The sequence below is a fragment of the Hippopotamus amphibius genome, chromosome 9, assembly GCF_030028045.1.
Source record: "Hippopotamus amphibius kiboko isolate mHipAmp2 chromosome 9, mHipAmp2.hap2, whole genome shotgun sequence".
NCBI classification, from domain to species: domain Eukaryota; kingdom Metazoa; phylum Chordata; class Mammalia; order Artiodactyla; family Hippopotamidae; genus Hippopotamus; species Hippopotamus amphibius.
Window position 1 is genome coordinate 64,430 of NC_080194.1, and position 17,668 is coordinate 82,097.

The window sequence follows — 17,668 nt, forward strand, 5'->3', positions numbered from 1 at the left end:
GGCCCGGGTAAATAATTTTCCAACTATATTAAATTTGAAGAAACAACAGGAGATAAGAATTAAAGTTTTGTTTGGATTATGTCTTGTTTACTTAAGAACTAATCACACAAATATAATCCTTATTGGACAAGATTCAAATGCTTTAAAAACAGAATTGTGAGACATAAAGTTAGAAAAATTGGGAGGGTATATTTGGATGGAGTGTGAAACAAAATGTTGAGTTTTCAGATGTTATTGGAAAGAAGAAAAATAAAGCTTCTTTCCTGATACCCAAATAAACACAACAGACAAGAAATTTTAATGATTCAGGAATATCCTGAAACTCCATTATTTCTTGCAAATGTTCATGTACCCAAAAGTGATTCTCAAAGTATAAGGAAGATGAAGCTCCTTCTCTCCTACCTGGATAAAATTACCACTTCTCTTCACCTTTTCTCGCTTCATCATATATCATTCTCTGTCCTCCCTCCTTCCCTTGCCCCCCGCCTCCACCCCCTTCTGCATATTCCTGCTGCCAACCTCTCTTACTTCCTCTTCCCTCTCCTTTATGAAGAGCTATTTGAAAGACTCTGAAGGGCAATTGACTAGTTGTTATTGCCTATTAAGACAAATATAAGTTTCTTCCCCACCTCACTATTTGCAGATTTTGAGATGTTTCACAGTGCCAGTCTAGGTTAGCACTGAAATTTCCAGCTTTTATTGGAATTTGAGGGTATATCAATGTAGACCCCCAGTGAGGCGGGCTCAGGCAGGCATTTCCAGAGCAGCATCTTCTCGCAGCACCGTCTCTACCCCTCAGGTTTTCATGACAGCAGCCATGGTTCTGTAAAGCCCCAGTCCCTATGGATTAGCTCTTATGATCACATTCATAGGAACTAGAATAGAACCTAGAAAAAACATCAATGCGCACACACGCATTTCTTTCTGAATAAATATTTGCACAGGAAACTAAATTATCGTGTGAATATGGTCTGATATTGATGAAATTCAAGTAAGAGTCATCAGAGGTTGTTCAAAATTGTTATGGACTTTAACTATATTCTAATACAAACCTCTCAGAATAAGGATACTGTGTATCTCTATCTATGTCTAAGTCTATAGCCACATATTTCTTAATTCTTTGTTTCTGAACAAAAACGCATTATCTTTCCTGTCCATATAACAAAACTGACCTATTAAGGAAATATACATCAGAATTTCTGTGTATCGTTTATCAACCGAAGTCACATTTGCTCCACCACAATTTTTTCATGGCACTTTTCACTTCTGCATTCCTTAGTGTATAGATCAGGGGGTTGAGCAAGGGTGTCCCGATTGTATAAAATACAGCCACCATCTTGTCTATCGGAAATGTGGTTGGTGGGCGTGTGTATATGAGTATACAAGGACCAAAAAATATGACAACCACAATGAAGTGGGAGGAGCACGTGGAAAGGGCTTTTCGCCTTCCGTCTGCACTGTGGTTTCTCAGCGAGTACAAGATGACAACATAGGAGATAAGCAGGACTATGAAACGCGCCATGCATATGGCCCCACTATTAGAAACAACAAGCAAATTTATCACATAAGTGTCCATGCAGGCAAGTTTCAACAAGGGGTGCAAGTCACAGAAATAGTGATCAGTCACACTGGGGCCACAGAAAGGTAATCTCAAAGCCAGGAAAATCTGTGCTGAGGAGTGGATACAAGATCCCACCCAGGCCAGAGTCACCAATACACCACAGACTTGCCGGCTCATGATGGCTGTATATCGCAAGGGCTTACAAATGGCTACGTAGCGATCAAAGGCCATGAGGAGGAGCACAAGGACCTCCATGCATCCAAAGAAATGGGCTGCAAAGACCTGGGTCATGCACTCATTGTAGGAAATTGTGTTGTTCTGAGAAAGGGCATCCACAATTAACCTGGGCGCTGTGGTTGTAGAGAAGCAAGCATCAGCAAAGGACAGGTAGAACAGAAAGACGTACCCGGGGCTCCTAAGTGTCCTGCTTGTCTTAATAGTCACTACGACGAGAAAGTTCCCCAACAGTGTTGCGAGGTAGAGAATCAAGAAGACGCCAAAGATTGCTTTCTGCTTTCCTGAATCCTGTGTCAACCCGAAGAGAATGAATTCAGTCACACTGTTATTCATTGACACGCTAATGGTTGTAAGTAAAATATAGTTGACACAGGTTTAATCTGCAGAGAGAAGGAAAAAAGTGACATCTTGGGAAGATAAGTAGGCTGAACTCTGAAGTCCTTGCTTCTGTTCCATGCTCTGTTACTTGTAACCGCTTTTAATCCCGTATGAATCTTTGGAAATCTGCAGATGTGCACGCCTCTCCCAGATCTATCTGTTGATCTGTCAGCTGCCTTGGATCAAAGTTTTTGCATTTTGAGAATAAAAAATAAACATCCTCTAAAATTTTTGATTCCTACTAAGATTGAGAACTGAAGAACTAATAAATACTTTCCTCGGGCAAATGACTTAAACACTTTGAAATTTAGCCTTCATTGAGAAATGGAGTGCAAATACTCGCCATATCGTATTCTGAGTTTTCCTAAAACTTTTAAAAAGATTTTATATCCACACATAGTATGTATACACATGTCTATTTCAGGTATTATGCATCCTTTCTGTGCTCCTTGAAATCCACACAACATTATTCCAATATCATTAAGCACTACTATTGCTGGAGAATCCCACCTGAAGAAAATATTCTCAGTTCAGTTCGTTCATTTTTGTCTCTATTATCCCTGACCCCACTGGATTCTTGGATGAAATATTTTGACAACCTTTTACCTGTGCCTCTAGTACTCAAGATGCCAGCTTCACTGGTGGTTATAATAAATGTGTGGATAACACATTAAGGTTGGCGTAAGTTGAGAAACTACTCTTTACTCTGCTCCTGAAAGTATCACATTAGAATGCTGAGTCCTTCCGCCTGTGAATTTGACCTGTTGTAAAATTCCCAATATGCCTATAATCTAAGTAGTGATTTTACTCATGTATGCTGCTCTTTAATTCTCTGGGATACTTTTTTTCTAAAAACATTATAAGAAAACAAAACAATCCTGTAATTCCAATATATAATATTACAATTTTTCTATTTCAAGTCCTTGTAGCATATATAGTTTGTGTGATTGAAATCATCATTGTATGTTCTTATTTTTACTTAGAAATGTTATAAAAATTTTCACTTTATTATACTTTCCATAGTTTAATTATCAATTTAATAGTGTAATAATGCATACATTTTAGATGATTTTGCATAAAAGTTGGTGTGCATATAAGCAAACCAAAACAAGAAAAGAAGCTTATCTTTTGATATTATCTTATTATCTCTTGGTTAACAGAAAAAATTTTTTATTATGTGTGTATTAAATTATATTACCAGCCAAATTTTACATTTTACCACATTTTTTTAATGAAAATATTGCCCTTCTGAGGATCTTTTATCTTTTGTCACCTTATATTTTGCAATCTTGGTATTTTACCTACAATTGATATTAATCTAGAAAAATAATTATACTTCTTGGTGAAGAGTACAGTTGCTGGAGACAGTTTGCCTGGGTTCAAATCCCAGCTCCACTGTTTACTATTTGCAAGACCTTGGGAAAACCACCTTAGACATAATCTTGGTTACTATGTGGATAAAATGAGAAAAGGATCTGGCTCATAGTACGTAAGAACTATGTAAGTCTCAGCATCTGCTACTTCCACTATCATGATTTTGCTTCTTCTGTGACTTTTTTTTTCCTTTTTATACAATCCAAGCTGTCAATTTTCCCATTTCAATGTAGTCTATTTTTTCAAAATATTTTAATAATCATAATATAATATTTATTCACTTATCTTCCATAATTCCACAACTATCTTTCATTTTAAGCACTGAATCAGAATTATCTGGATTTATTGTGAGGAATGGGGAAAACATTCCTGTGTTCCTAACAATTTAATATGAGTTGTAAGGTAACTGTAGATAAGATCATAATTATGTAAGTCACTGTATTATCAGTGTTATAAGAGTAGAAACCATTTGCAGAGAGAAGAATACAAATTACTAAAGGATCCATTGGTCAATGAAAAATTCAGAATTTCATTAAGAGATAAACTATAGGACTTCCCTGGTGGTGCAGTGGTTAAGAATCCTCCTGCCAATGCAAGGGGCACGGGTTCGAGCCCTGGTCCAGGAAGATCCCACATGCCGCAGAGCAACTAATCCCACGTGCCACAACTACCGAGCCCATATGCTGCAACTACAGAAGCCCACCCACCACAGTGAGAAGCCCTCACACCACAACCAACGAAGACTAGCCCCTGCTCACTGCAACTAGAGAAAAGCCCACATGCAGCAACAAAGGCCCAACCCAGCCAAAAATAAATAAATAAATGTATTAAAAAAATAAAAAGAGATGAACTATAACTTTAATTGAATAGAGTCAGGAGTTGAACCAGGTGTGAGAGGTGAGTTAGCACAGAGTCTGAAGCCACACTGCCTACATTCATACCCCACCTAGTGCCCGTTATGGTGTAATGTTTCACAAGTTCCTTGATTCTCTGCATTTCATCTTCTTCAGCAGTAACATAAATAATAAAATAATCCACACTTTAGGGTTGCTATGAAGGTTGGATAATTCCATATGTGAAAAGCATATGGAAGATGCAGCTACGCCGCGCCTGCAGTTGCAGTGGTTACTTCCATTATGATCGTTAGTGTTGACTTTCCAAAGAGGGATTTTCCATTTTCCAAAAACATCAATCCAAACTGCTTACTTACCTGTAATACAATGGCACAGCTGTTTTAAACATTAAATTCCTTTCCTGAGTAGCTGAAATCTTATCAGTACTGTGGATCACACTAGTTTCCTCGTGGTGATCAGAAGCTGGGAATGATGGTTTCAAATATATTTAATAAGTATTTAAAAATAAAGCACATAACAGCTTTAATAAATGGGGCCCATGATGAGAGGAAAGTAGAAGGAACACAAGCCCTTGGATGTGAAAAAGTCTAGGATCCAGAGACATAAAAATCAGAGGAGTGAAGGCTTTGGAATGAGAGAAAGGAAAGCAACATTTTATTGGACATGATAAAACAAATGCTTTATCAAGCAACTAAAAAGAAGATCCATCTGGAACCTCTAGTTTAGCTGCATTCTAAAGTCATAGTAGAAAAGCTTGGAAAGCTAGGTTTTCCTCCTAGCCAAAGGCCATGAAAACAAGGGTATATTGTTTGAATATAATTTTATTAGTACTATATAAATTGTAGAGGCCTAAAAAACATGAAACTAGCTTTTACTATGATTTATTCATTACCTAAGAACAAAAATTACTGAAAGTTGTTTAACAAAATTATCTTTTTTTTTTTTTTTAAATCCAACTGGACTTTGAGCTCATCTGTAATGAAATGCATACCTCCTTTGAGATGTCAGCCTTCCAAGTAAGATATGTCTTTCTATTCCCTGCCCTTAGAAACTCAGAGGAACGCATACAAGTAGATTCACTGTGGCCCCAACAAAATAAAGCCTGAGCCTGCAGCCATCCCAAATGTGAGTCATTGGTGGATCCAGACTGGTTACTTCCTTTCTTAGAGAAGATGCTCATTCTCAGTTAGTCTCTGCGTGAAACAGCAAAGTTAAATATCTCCCCTCAGATTTAATTGGATCATTTGTTGCCTTGATGTCATTTTGAAGACCTTATTTTTAATAGAAGTTTTAGGTTCACAACAAAATGAAGAGAAAGGTACAGAGATTTCCCACATGGTCCCTCCCGAGCACATGTATAACCACTGCCCCACTGACAACGTCTCCCACCAAAGTGGTGCCAGTGTTGTAACTGATGAGGCTGCATGGACTCATCACAACCACCCGAAGCCCATGCTTTCCCTCGGGGCTCACTGTTGCTGGGTACACTCAGTGGATTCGGGTAGATGTGTAATGACATGTACCTACCATTACACTATTATCGAGGGTACTCTCACTGCCCTAAAACAGGATCCTTTTTATATTCCCCAAATATAGAACATAATATGTCCTTTCACACAGTGTTTAATAATCATCAAATTCTAACTAGAATGTCTTGCGCAATTTAGTGGAAGAAAAGTAACGTGTGGAATGAGATATCTCTGTGGATTTTCATTGAGAGAATGATTAGTTCATACACACCGCCAAGTCAGGCTCATAGTTCATAAGCCTCAGTATCACAAATGGTCAGTCCTACGATTCTTTACGTGGATCCTCAAGGCCTAGTCTATGTTTCTAAATAAAAAATCTCAGATGTTCCCTCTTCTCACTCTTTCCAAGCTCCCTTTTTTACCTCCTTGCTATCTCTTGAAAAGGAAAAGTGGGCATCTTAAAGACATGATGAATCAGAAATATAATACAAGGTTTACTATGATTTTTAAGTACAATGGCTGAGATGCTTACTGTGGCTTTCAAAGTCCTCTCATTTGGTGCCATCATCTGCTTTCCACTTTTCCTCCCAGCGCTTCTGCTCGTGCAGCCCCAGCCACACCAGACACAGTCAAATAACTTGCTTGCTAATGGCCATCCGCTTTAAAGGGAGTGTGTGTGTGTTTACTAATTATGCAATCCTTAATTATATCCGTCTTCCATGTTTGCTTTCATATTTTTTGTTCATTTGATTTTACCATCCTGTAAGGCAAGCTCATGTTATTCTATTTTGGGCACTTCTGGCTTAGCAGAGAGTAGTCACAGAGAAACAAGGACCAGAACTGAAGTCTTTGTGTCCAGGGGCAATCTCTCTCTAATGCTCCAGCCCACACTGCCATGCAAAGCATCAGTGTCCAGCCATCCAGGAGAAGCCAGCATAAAGCCAGAAATCATAAGCAAGTGAGGAAAATCTCTGATATGCTCAGTGCATGTCCTGACTGGCAAATGGGTGCAAACTTCAGGATGGGTCAGACAAAGAGATCAGCATTTTATATGTGTATTTGAAAAAAAATAGTAAGGAGGAGGGGATAGAGAGGTTAGAAAATGGTGGTAGGGCGACTTCCCTGGTGGCACAGTGGTTAAGAATCCACCTGCCAGTGCAGGGGACAGGGGTTTGAGCCCTGGTACAGGAAGATCCCACACACCATGGAGCGACTAAGCCCGTGTGCCACAACTGCTGAGCCCGCGTGCTGCAACTACTGAAGCCTGCCTTCTCAAGGCCCATGCTCCACAACAAGAGAAGCCACCGCAATGAGAAGCCTGCTTACCACAAGGAAGAGTAGCCCCTGCTCGCCGCAACTAAAGAGAAGCCTGTGCACAGCAATGAAGACCCAATGCAGCTAATAAACAAATAAATTAATTAATTAATTAACTAAAAAAAAAAGAAAATGATGGCAGAAATCAGAGCAAAAGGGGCAGATATTACTGTGGGAGAGAGCCAGAATAAGAAGAAGGGGATGAGACAAGGAAAAACAACGCAAGGGTGAGCAAAGACCTGTGTTAGGGATAAAGAGAAGTGCGTCCTAGGGTTTCACTACAGACTTTGTTTCTCTCTTCTCCACTCTTCATATCATCCCTTACTCCAACCCCAGAAAGAGAATTTAATTTGGGGCTGTAAGCAGGGACGATGGTGGGTCCTGGACAGCAAATGTTAGTACAATAATCAGGGCACTAAGTATCATAGCATCACAGAATCATAGCATCACCGGTACCAATGCATACTCATTGCATACCATTGGTATTAACCTCTATCTTTTCCTGTCCCTGTGCTTTGCAAATAAGAAAGCTGCAAATATAGGACACCTTACCTCTGCTCCCTTCAGTATGCCCCCTTTCTTGATAAGAATTGGGCCTGAGCCAGTGCTGCATTACGAAGAGTCCAGGAAAAGCTGAGGAACCCCAAAACTTCAGGCTTCTCCTCACTGAGGGAAATGTGTTTCCTGAACTTCAGGTTTCTCAGGAGACGGAACTGGATAAAGGCAACTGCCCTAAAACCCAGTCTTGAATGGGAGGCAAGAGAAAAGAAATTGTTCAGTTGGGCTTGAAAACTTACCTTTTTTCTTTGTAAAAAAGATATCCAATAGCAAGCTCACAGCTTTTGCTCTTCCAATTCTGATTTACTTTGAAGATGAATCGTGTGCAGTGTTTGCAGCGTGTAAGCTGTGCTTCGGATGCACCCGCTCTGCTTTCTGCTCCAGGACCTGCGGGGAGAGAACATGCTCCTTCCTAGAAGGTCTGAGTTAGACTCCTCCAAAGGCTCTGTGATGCTGGCAGAGACTTTCTTACTCTGCTCTTAGAAATCTCCAGAATAAACAGGAAACATCCCCACTATTCTGTGACAGAAACATCTTTAAATAGCCAGCTCCATTACCCCAAATCATTCCCTGGTGGAATATGTGAATTAAACATTTTTTTCTCCATCAAATATTTATAGGAATTTTGTAAAAAGTTCACGAATGCCCAGGCTATGGAGGAACAAGAACGCCACCCTTCCCACCCAACCCTGAAGGATTTGCTAAATGAGCCACTTAGTTCACTTAATTCAGAATCACAGCAAACCATGGGGCTAATTAATCCCAGACAAGGTTGTCAAAAGGAAGATTCTGTCCACAGAGCTTCCTCCCCGCCTCCTCTGTCTTAAGGGACACCTCGCATTTCAGTTACCAAGGGCTCCACCCATGCACTCTACTCCAAGGAAAAGGCACACTTTCCAAGTCACACTGAGGTATAGACTACTGAAAGTTACCAAAGGCTCTGTCCTTTAAGCCAAATCTTCCCTAATGGCAGAAAAAGTTCTGAACACAGGTAAACGTCCAAATAGGTGTGATGTAATTGAATTCTCACTTAGAGATTTATGTTTCTGTGACTTTAAGCAAGTTTTCTTAACTTCTCCTAGTTTCATATTCTAGGAAACATTTTTGTTAGATATATTAATTATTATACACCCAAATGATACTGGTAAAATTATTGTAAATAATTACATAAAACCTATTAATTAAAATTTCTATAATTTCTATAATATTTTGAAGTCTATCACTGAGTAAAGGAAGGGAGAAGAGAAAAAAATGAAAGAAAAATGTTTTTACCTATTTTTATTTTAAAATCAATTTCTTAAGATATAATTTACATACAATAGACTGCACCATTTTTAAACATACAGTAAATGACTTGACAAATGTTTATACTCGTGTAAATACCACCACACGGTAGGAGAATATTAATTTCATTCTTCTAGTCAAAGAACCAAATTTTAGCTTTTTCTTGTGTTCTCTCCATATCTATATTCCAATTTTTTTGCCTTGTGCTCTTTATAATTCGATGCTGTAATGTGGTTCCTTCTGAGGGTATGAGGGCCCGGCTGTTCCATGCCACTCCCTAGGTTCTGGTGGTTTATATACTTCTATAATCATTCATTTACTAATTCAACAAATATTTGTTGACCATTTACAATACGCCAGGTGTTCTTCTAGGCACAAGAGATTTAACAGTATTTTTAAGACACAAGTTCCTAGCCTCACATGAATTGCATTCTATTATATATACCAGAAAATAAAATGAATAATTAAACTGCATGACACGTTAAAGAATGATAAGTGATGAGGAGAAAAATTAAGCAGAGACGGAGGAATGGGGGTACGGAATGTTAGTGGGCAGGAGCAGCAACTCTGTGGAGTCGTCCGGACCCTCACTGACGGGAAGATACATTCCAGCAAGTCAGAAGCAGGGAGGCAGCGCGCCATGAACACACCCAGAGGAAGAGTAACTGAGACACAGAACACAGCCTCGTGAAGCTTCTTAGGAACGATCACTGCAATCAGACCAGTTACCATCTGTCACCATGTGAGGTTGCTATGAAAGACAACATAACCAGATCTTCCACACTTTTGTTATCGGAGTGTGAAGGTCCGTCAGGGGCCTGCCCATGCAAAGTATCTCAGAGTGGCTTTATATGGCTTCATCTGCCACACCTCAGGGTCCAGACCTCAGAACTGTAGGAAAATAGTCTTGATTATAATTATTCTCAATGTTCACTCCCTCATGGACTGGCTCCTGTTCTCTATACTCAGTTAACAGTACTTGAACCAGAATGCAAATGGAATGAGATATATGAAAAACACAAATCAAAACATGAAAGGACTTATCCCAGGCACTGATCAATATCTTTCTATCAAGCAAACATAAAGTTTGCCTGATAAAGGTAAAATTCTAGTATCCATAGTCACTCTGAAATGTTTCTCCTAACTCAGAAATGTGCTGTCAGGCAAGTGGCCAGTCCTATCCACTAGTCCATGAGACTCTTCTCTGAAGTAGGACTATGCCTTATGCCCAAGGAGACGTTTAGCTTCCTTGATATATTTCGTTCTGTGTTTCCAAGCTCGGAATCTCACTGCTGTGGGCATCTTCTCCTTTTGGATAGGTTATTATGACATTAGCTCTGTTATATGTCAGTCGTTGCCTTTTTCATGTGTATGATCTCATCTACGGGGTGTTGCTTTTTATAACAAAACTCTCACAATTTCATAAAATGACCACCTCCTCAGTAACCAAAGATTCGGGAAGTGTCCGGGAAGTTAGATTACAAAACCAGATGTGTGGATAAAACTAAGGGATATGAAAATAATGATCTACACAATAAACAAAAATGATATTAATGCACCTAGAGAGAAATCATGGATCAATACAGTGAGTATCTTTGTTATAGCTAGAATTGTCCTGTTTGAACAGAATGTGATGCGTTATTTCCCTGTACACACGCAGGCAAAGGAAAGGCCAACTTTAAGGGTGTTGCCAAGCGGAGACAAGCATCAGACAGGGGCTTAACCAGCTGATATTTATGCTCCTGGGGGAGCATATGTTTCTGAGAGAGACTTGATGCTGGTGACTTTTGAGCCACAAAAGATGTGGTACACACTCAGTAGTGCCAGGGCTGGTTTGCCAACAAAATGGATGATAGAGATCAGGGACAAATTATAAAACTGGGATAAGAAACATGAAAGGAAAAAAAACAAAACTGTGTGCAAAACCAGAAAGTAAACCAAAGAAACAACAGGATCTGGCTCACAAGTTTCAAAAGAACAGAAGTATCAAAGCAGAAGCAGAGGTGAGAAATAGGCTTGTGCTCACACCAATATGGCTGTGCTTCATAGTCTCTTACTGTGTGTGACATTGGCTTAAAATAATACAGATTTGTGCTCTATACATCCTATTTCCTCAAACATCCTACTGGAAGGGGATTATATTGTCCACACTGGAATGAGGACATTTTCTCCTTTTCATCAGTTTCATTTTATTTAACCAGTGACAGAATTAGCAGTTGGCACCTTCTGCTCTTTGCTACCTCGAGTCAGAGTTTGCTGCACCACAACCTTCCCATGGCATCCTTGACTTCTGCATTCCTCAGGGTGTAAATCAGAGGGTTGAGCAAAGGCGTCACAATAGTGTAAAACACAGCCACCATCTTGTCCACTGGAAACACAGTCAGAGGGCGCGTGTATGTGAATATACAAGGTACGAAGAACAAGGCGATAACCATAATGTGGGAGGTGCAGGTAGAGAGGGCCTTCCTTCTTGCTTCTGCACTGTGGTTACTCAGGGAACGTAGGATGAAAACATAGGAGATGAGCAGCAATATGAAACTCACCGTGCATATGGCCCCACTGTTAAATACGATGAGTAGATTGATGACATACGTATCCACGCAGGCAAGGGTCAGCAAAGGTTGCATATCACAGAAGTAGTGATTGATAACATTGGGCCCACAGAAGGGCAGTCTCAAAGCCAAGAGAATCTGTGCTGAGGAGTGGATACAAGACCCCGCCCAGGCCAGCTTCACCAGCGCACCGCAGACCCGCGGGCTCATGATGGCTGTGTATCGCAGAGGCTTACAAATGGCCACGTAGCGATCAAAGGACATGAGGTCGAGCACCAAGATCTCCATGCACCCGAAGAAGTGAAACGCAAAGACCTGGGTCATGCACGCGTTGTAGGAGATGACTTTCTTCTCAGCTACAGAATCTGCAATCAACTTAGGAGCAGTGGTTGTTGAAAAACAGGCATCAGCAAAGGATAAGTAGGAAAGGAAGAAGTACATGGGACTCCCAAGTGTCTGGCTATACCTTATGGTCATCACGATTAGGACGTTTGCCAGCAGAGTTGCGAGGTATAGAAACAAGAAGATCACAAACACTGCTTTCTCCTTCGGCGCATCCTGTGTCAGTCCAATCAGAATAAACTCGCTCACACTGCTGTTCACCTCCATGGTCAGTGAGCAGACACGGCTGAGAAGTGGCTCATCTGCAAAGAAAGGTGGGGAAACGGTGACTTGGCAATAGCTGTGTATTTGGACCTGGAGTTACAACTTTTATAGTTATAATCCCATCAACACATATAACAGCGTTTCTCAAAGTTTTCATGCGTTATATTCACTTAGGAAATTTTTTTAATATTGACATTCATGCTTTAGCCATGGGCATTGATTCAAGGTCTTCCTATGGGGACCAAACATTGTTTGGGGGTGGGGAAAACCCTCAAGTGATTGCTTTCTCTTGCCGAGGTCTAAGAACTAGTGAATTTGCTTTATGATCTTGATTAGCTCATTTTAATGTCTTGAAGTTCTTTCTTCGTGTGACATTTAGAGATTCTAATAAATACATTATTAAGCATATGCATATGTATATGATATATATGTACATATAATATTTATGTACCTCAGTTACTGGCAAGTCATATCCTTCTATAATTTAGAAATAATATCTTTGGAGATTCTCTCTTAAGCAAACACATTTCTTGATTTGGAGACTAGTATTTCTACTTATGTACAAATTGGATCATTTTCCATTGTTCCTAAAACCATAGCAATAAGGCATAAATTACAAATAAAAATCTAACTTGGGGCATTATTATATTTGCTTAGTTAACAGAATTAAAATTATGATATATATGTTTGGATTAGTAACAGAGTATAATATTTTTGTATATTTAATTTCTTATATTTCATCTATTTTGAAGTCATGTATATCTTTTGTCAGCCACATTTTGATACCTTTAAGTTTTGAGCTCTTTTTTTTCCCAATTTTATCCAATCAAATCTATCAGTTTTACATTCCTGTTTTCGTTTTAGTCAATTACTTCGATTCGAGAGATATCTTAATTCTCTCATAATATTTCTATGCCTTTTTATGCCTTTTTAAATTTGACATCAAATGAAGTAGAATTTATTTTAATATGAGTTTTGAGAGACACTGATTAATCAATAATCCTTTAATGAATCAATAACACCATCAACTCAGTCATCATACAAGTACTAAGAACCTACTTATATCTGGAGTCAACTGATAGGGCATGGAAAGATGTCCTCAAACCTCTTTACATCAAGTTGGAGGGATAACATTTCTCTATATAAAATCATTAGTTATGTAAAAATTACAAACAACTCTATGTGATAATACTGAGTGAATTTCAACTCCAAAAGCAGAATGATTCCTAGAGAATAAATTGATTGGTCATTGAAGATTCAAATGTGAAAAAATAAGTGGAGTTATGGCTTTAAATATGTTAAACTGAAGTTTCCAACAAGGTTCTCTGAAACTCAAGTATTCAATAAGTTTATACAGGGTTTCCCTAAGTAGAATAAATATTTCAACATCAGTAAGTTAAATTGTTCATTTACCTCTAATAAAGTTACACATCTAAATAAATTGTTTCCTTGCAGTCGAGCTAAAATAATATCAGTCAGTGTGAGAATTAGAAATGGTATAACCTCAAGCTCTGCTTGGCAGTTCCAATTACCTTTGATGACTAGAAAAAAGAAAATATATTAATGACTATTTAATTTCAATACATTAGGTTTCTAATAGGGGATAAAGACAAAAAACATAGAGAGCTCTTTGCTGTGAGGAGAGGAGCAGTTTGGAGAGGAGTGATTAAATATCCTTAGAAGGGGAATATATGAACTGCTTCAGGAAAACTAGATATCCTCTACATAAAAACTACACTCTCATTTAATCAAAAAGTTATCAAGATACATTTGTGGGCAGGTAATGGACAACCATGAATGCCAGTTCATGTAATTCTATTGATACTTTGTTTTATTTTGAGTAAGCAAAGAAAAGATTTGGAGGAAAAGCAGCGTTTGACGAGATATATGCATTAGGTCAGATCAATACCACCTCAGAGTTTTATTACTGAAATCAGCTATCATTTTCAAACTTTCCTGGACCATCCTAACTCTTTGATTTGGAAGGATATGACAGTAGTAGAAGCTATTTTCCCTTCCTTAATCCTTAAATTTTACTTTCACCTGCTGACATTTTAACCAATTCAAATATATCTGGTGCCAAAAGTCTTCCATTTTCCCTCAGATAAATAAACATCTGCCTCTATCTCCTATTCTCTCTCTCTCTCTCTCTATATATATATATATATTTAATTGAATAAGGCAATTCTGGATTAAATATTATTCTTGTTCTGTAATCTTATCATTCATACAAGTTTTCTCTTGTGTTATCTCATTTTTTGCAAGGTAACTGTGGCTATGTCCTTTGTTCTTTTCTATGAGGGTGAGTCAAAAATTACCCACACTAAGACAGTGCAGCCAACAGAAGTTTTAATATAACCAGAATGCAGATTATTTTTGACTCACCCTCGTAGTTACAAAGTTTGACCTTTGGCAGTTAGGCTAGAACTAGAGAAACATGCAACTAGATAGCCTCTCTCTCTAGCATTGACCCTACATGTCATATAAAATATCAAATCCCAATCACCATGTAGATTATGCTTAGAAAAGAGAAATCCTGAGCCATCAGAGAAGGATGTCAATTGATACTCCAAGATCAAGTTCATTAAACTGCACATTGAGGCTAATATGGAAACAGAAAAATAAATACCTGAATGAATAACAGTGAAGAGGAGGAAAGAAGCAGACAAAGGGAGTCAGAGCGGGAGAGAGGAGTGCAACTGAGCAGATACCAGGGAAAGAGGAGTCTGGGATAGGATACAGAAAGACTAGAGCGGGAGGGTGAGCAAAAAATGTTAGAGGGTAGTTTGACCCAAGATTTCGTGACAGAGTTTAGCTTCTTTCTCCCTGACCCACCACACCATCACTTTCCCCCAAACCAAAGAGGGAGTAAAGTTATAAGCAAGGGTTGTCAGGGTCTTGAAAATCCAGATGTGTAGAAAGTGCAGCCCTATTTTATACTCTGTCCCAGAAACATCAGCACTGACCTTAAACTTTCAACAAGGAGATCCCCAAGATAGAAACTTCTACCAAGTTAGCCTCAGTGCAGTTTATTGCATCCTCTGTGAGCAGAGATGCATTCAAGAGGTAGTATAGCTTTGTACTGAGTCCAGGGAAGGCTTAGGAACCTTCGACCACCGTAACCCTTCATTGGTGGAAACTCTCTCCAGGAACTTCATCGTTTGCTAGAAGGCACACTGAGTATAGATTCTAAGAAATCAATCTCAAGGAGGCAATTAGAAGAAAATATTTCATACAGATTGAAAAACTTACCTCTTTTCTTATGACCAAATAGATGACTTCCAATGGAGTATATTTTTCATATCTTTAATTTTCATTTGCTTAGAAGGTGAATTATATGAAGTCTGAATAAAATACACAAACTATACTTCATTGAGATATATCAATGCCTTCTATTACAAGAGGTTATGGGATGCAGGGGTTTATGAAGGAAGGGAACTCTGCATGTGGCCATAATTCACACAGCTCCTCCCCAGAAGCACTGGGTTAGACAGAACAGCAAGGTCTGTATTGGAGCAGAGAGGACCATCCTGAAAATGGAGTAAATTTCTTAATTTGGTTATTGGAAACTTTATTGGAGAAAACTATTCCTGCGCTCTGAGAAAGAAATGCCTCTGGGGCCAACTCTTTTCCCACAGTGTCTCTTTTGGAAAATCATGAAAATCATTATGTGTTTTCTTTTTGCTGCATTGGACATTTATAGCAATTCTTACAGAGGTTTGCAAATGCTTTAGGCAGGCTTTAAGCCTCAGGAGCGCTAAGGAAACTATTTCTCCCAAACCAGTCCCAAAAGATATGCAATGAGCTACCTAGCTCAGACAGTCCAAGGGCAAAATCAAACCTTGGGGCCAATTAGTTAAACTTCAACTCATAGGACTTGATGTGAGGAAATTCTATTCCCTTCTCCATAAGGTTTCCTAAGCTCATCTCTTGTAGACATATGGAGGTCTTTGAAGCCATCTAAAAGGTCATAGATGATATTTGTATGATAAACTAGTCCGGGTCTCACCACTTATCTGCTATGTGAATTTAAGCAGTTTCTCAACATTCTGAATTTCCTATTTTCTCTTCATAAAAGTCAAGTAGTAATAATCAATATTTATTTATTTTATCATTACTAGTGTTCAGTTCTCCTATTTCTAATCCTATTTATGTTTAAAATCAATGCAGTGAGGAAGACAGGAAAGAAAGGAAAGGAGGAAATTCTTGAATACTTGTCGTATTCTTTTTAAAGATATATGCCTTTCCATTTACAGGAATGCTTTCAGATGGTTGCAAGCTTTAAAGATGGGATAGATTACATTACAAAAGAACTTTCCTACCTGGCAGACCACATTACTACCTAGTACTCTGGTCTAAAAATTGCCTGCAAGGTATGAAATTGCTTGCTAGGCACCTTCAATGAGAATGACGTGAGAGGTCCAGGGTATGTGTAGGTGAAAGGAAACAGAAATTGAGGTGGGAGAATGCCATGAGTAGATTGCACCATGCTTTATACTTTTGCTAAAGGATCTAGTGGTAACCAGCAAGTCGGAGTATCTCAGAGAAACATTAAAGAGACAGTTACACCCCCAACACCTGCCTTTTTTTTTTTGCTCCAAATGGACTGGAAAAATCCTGAAAAAGGTTTCTGTTGTGTCCCTTAAAGTCTGCGCCTCTGTTCCCCCATCAATTAAATGGGACTATGAAGACCTACTTGAAAAAACTTACTGCTAATACTAAAATATATAACATATGAAAAGACAGAATCCCTGGCTTAGAAAAAGTGCAAAAGAAATATTTATATGTTTTTATTAATCTTCCTTAAACATTAGGAATTGAGGACAGAAGAAATATTTATGATTTTATAAATTCTCCTTAAACATCTGAAATTGAGAGACATGAAGTAACGGACCAAAGTCACACAGATGATTAGTAAGAGAATGGAGCCTGGATTAGGACTCTTAAGACTCTTAAGGAGTCTTACAAGTCTAAATAGTTTACATTTTAACATGACAAATACAGTGGTGTCATAAGATTTCCTGGCCTGGAAAACAAGAGCAGCCAGTGAATGAGTTCTTGCATTAAACTTCTCAATCGCAGGGCCCTCGCTTAACTCCCTAATTTGGGGGAATGGTTAAGCTCTATCAGTTCTGAAGGAAAAAACTTTGCAAAGGGCAGTTTCAAAGGAAACCATTGAACTGGACAAAGGCAAGAAGCTGAGCCAATGATCAGGGAGCTCCTTCAATCTCAGAGTGAACTGACCCTGAATTAAAATTAATTGTAGACTCAATGACCAGATTACCCACCTGGAATCCTGGTTCTGTTCTATCAAGGCCAGGGTTTTACTGAATGTAGTTGACTACAGTTACTCCATCATGGAAACTGTGGAAATAGGGATAGACAACAACTGAGGTTGGAAATATTTTGAGTTTGTCCACCTTTGTCTCACATGTAGTCTTAGGATGAATTAGGGCCCTAATTTAAACTCTGTTCAGTTGA

At 38.7% G+C, this 17,668-nt stretch overlaps 2 protein-coding genes across 2 annotated transcripts; both read right to left on the reverse strand.

The window, feature by feature from the left end:
• Positions 1 to 1,213: 1,213 nt before the first annotated feature.
• On the reverse strand, positions 1,214 to 7,800 carry LOC130860194 (olfactory receptor 4C11-like). The gene is made up of 3 exons (XM_057748064.1): positions 7,740 to 7,800; positions 4,761 to 4,866; positions 1,214 to 2,138 (listed from the first exon to the last, which is right to left on the reverse strand). Exons 1-3 carry the CDS (start codon positions 7,798 to 7,800, stop codon positions 1,214 to 1,216), a joined length of 1,092 nt encoding a protein of 363 aa, XP_057604047.1.
• A 3,475-nt stretch (positions 7,801 to 11,275) lies between these two features.
• Positions 11,276 to 12,190, reverse strand: LOC130829100 (olfactory receptor 4C11-like). The gene has a single exon (XM_057695294.1). It carries the CDS (start codon positions 12,188 to 12,190, stop codon positions 11,276 to 11,278), a length of 915 nt encoding a protein of 304 aa, XP_057551277.1.
• Between the last annotated feature and the right edge of the window lie 5,478 nt (positions 12,191 to 17,668).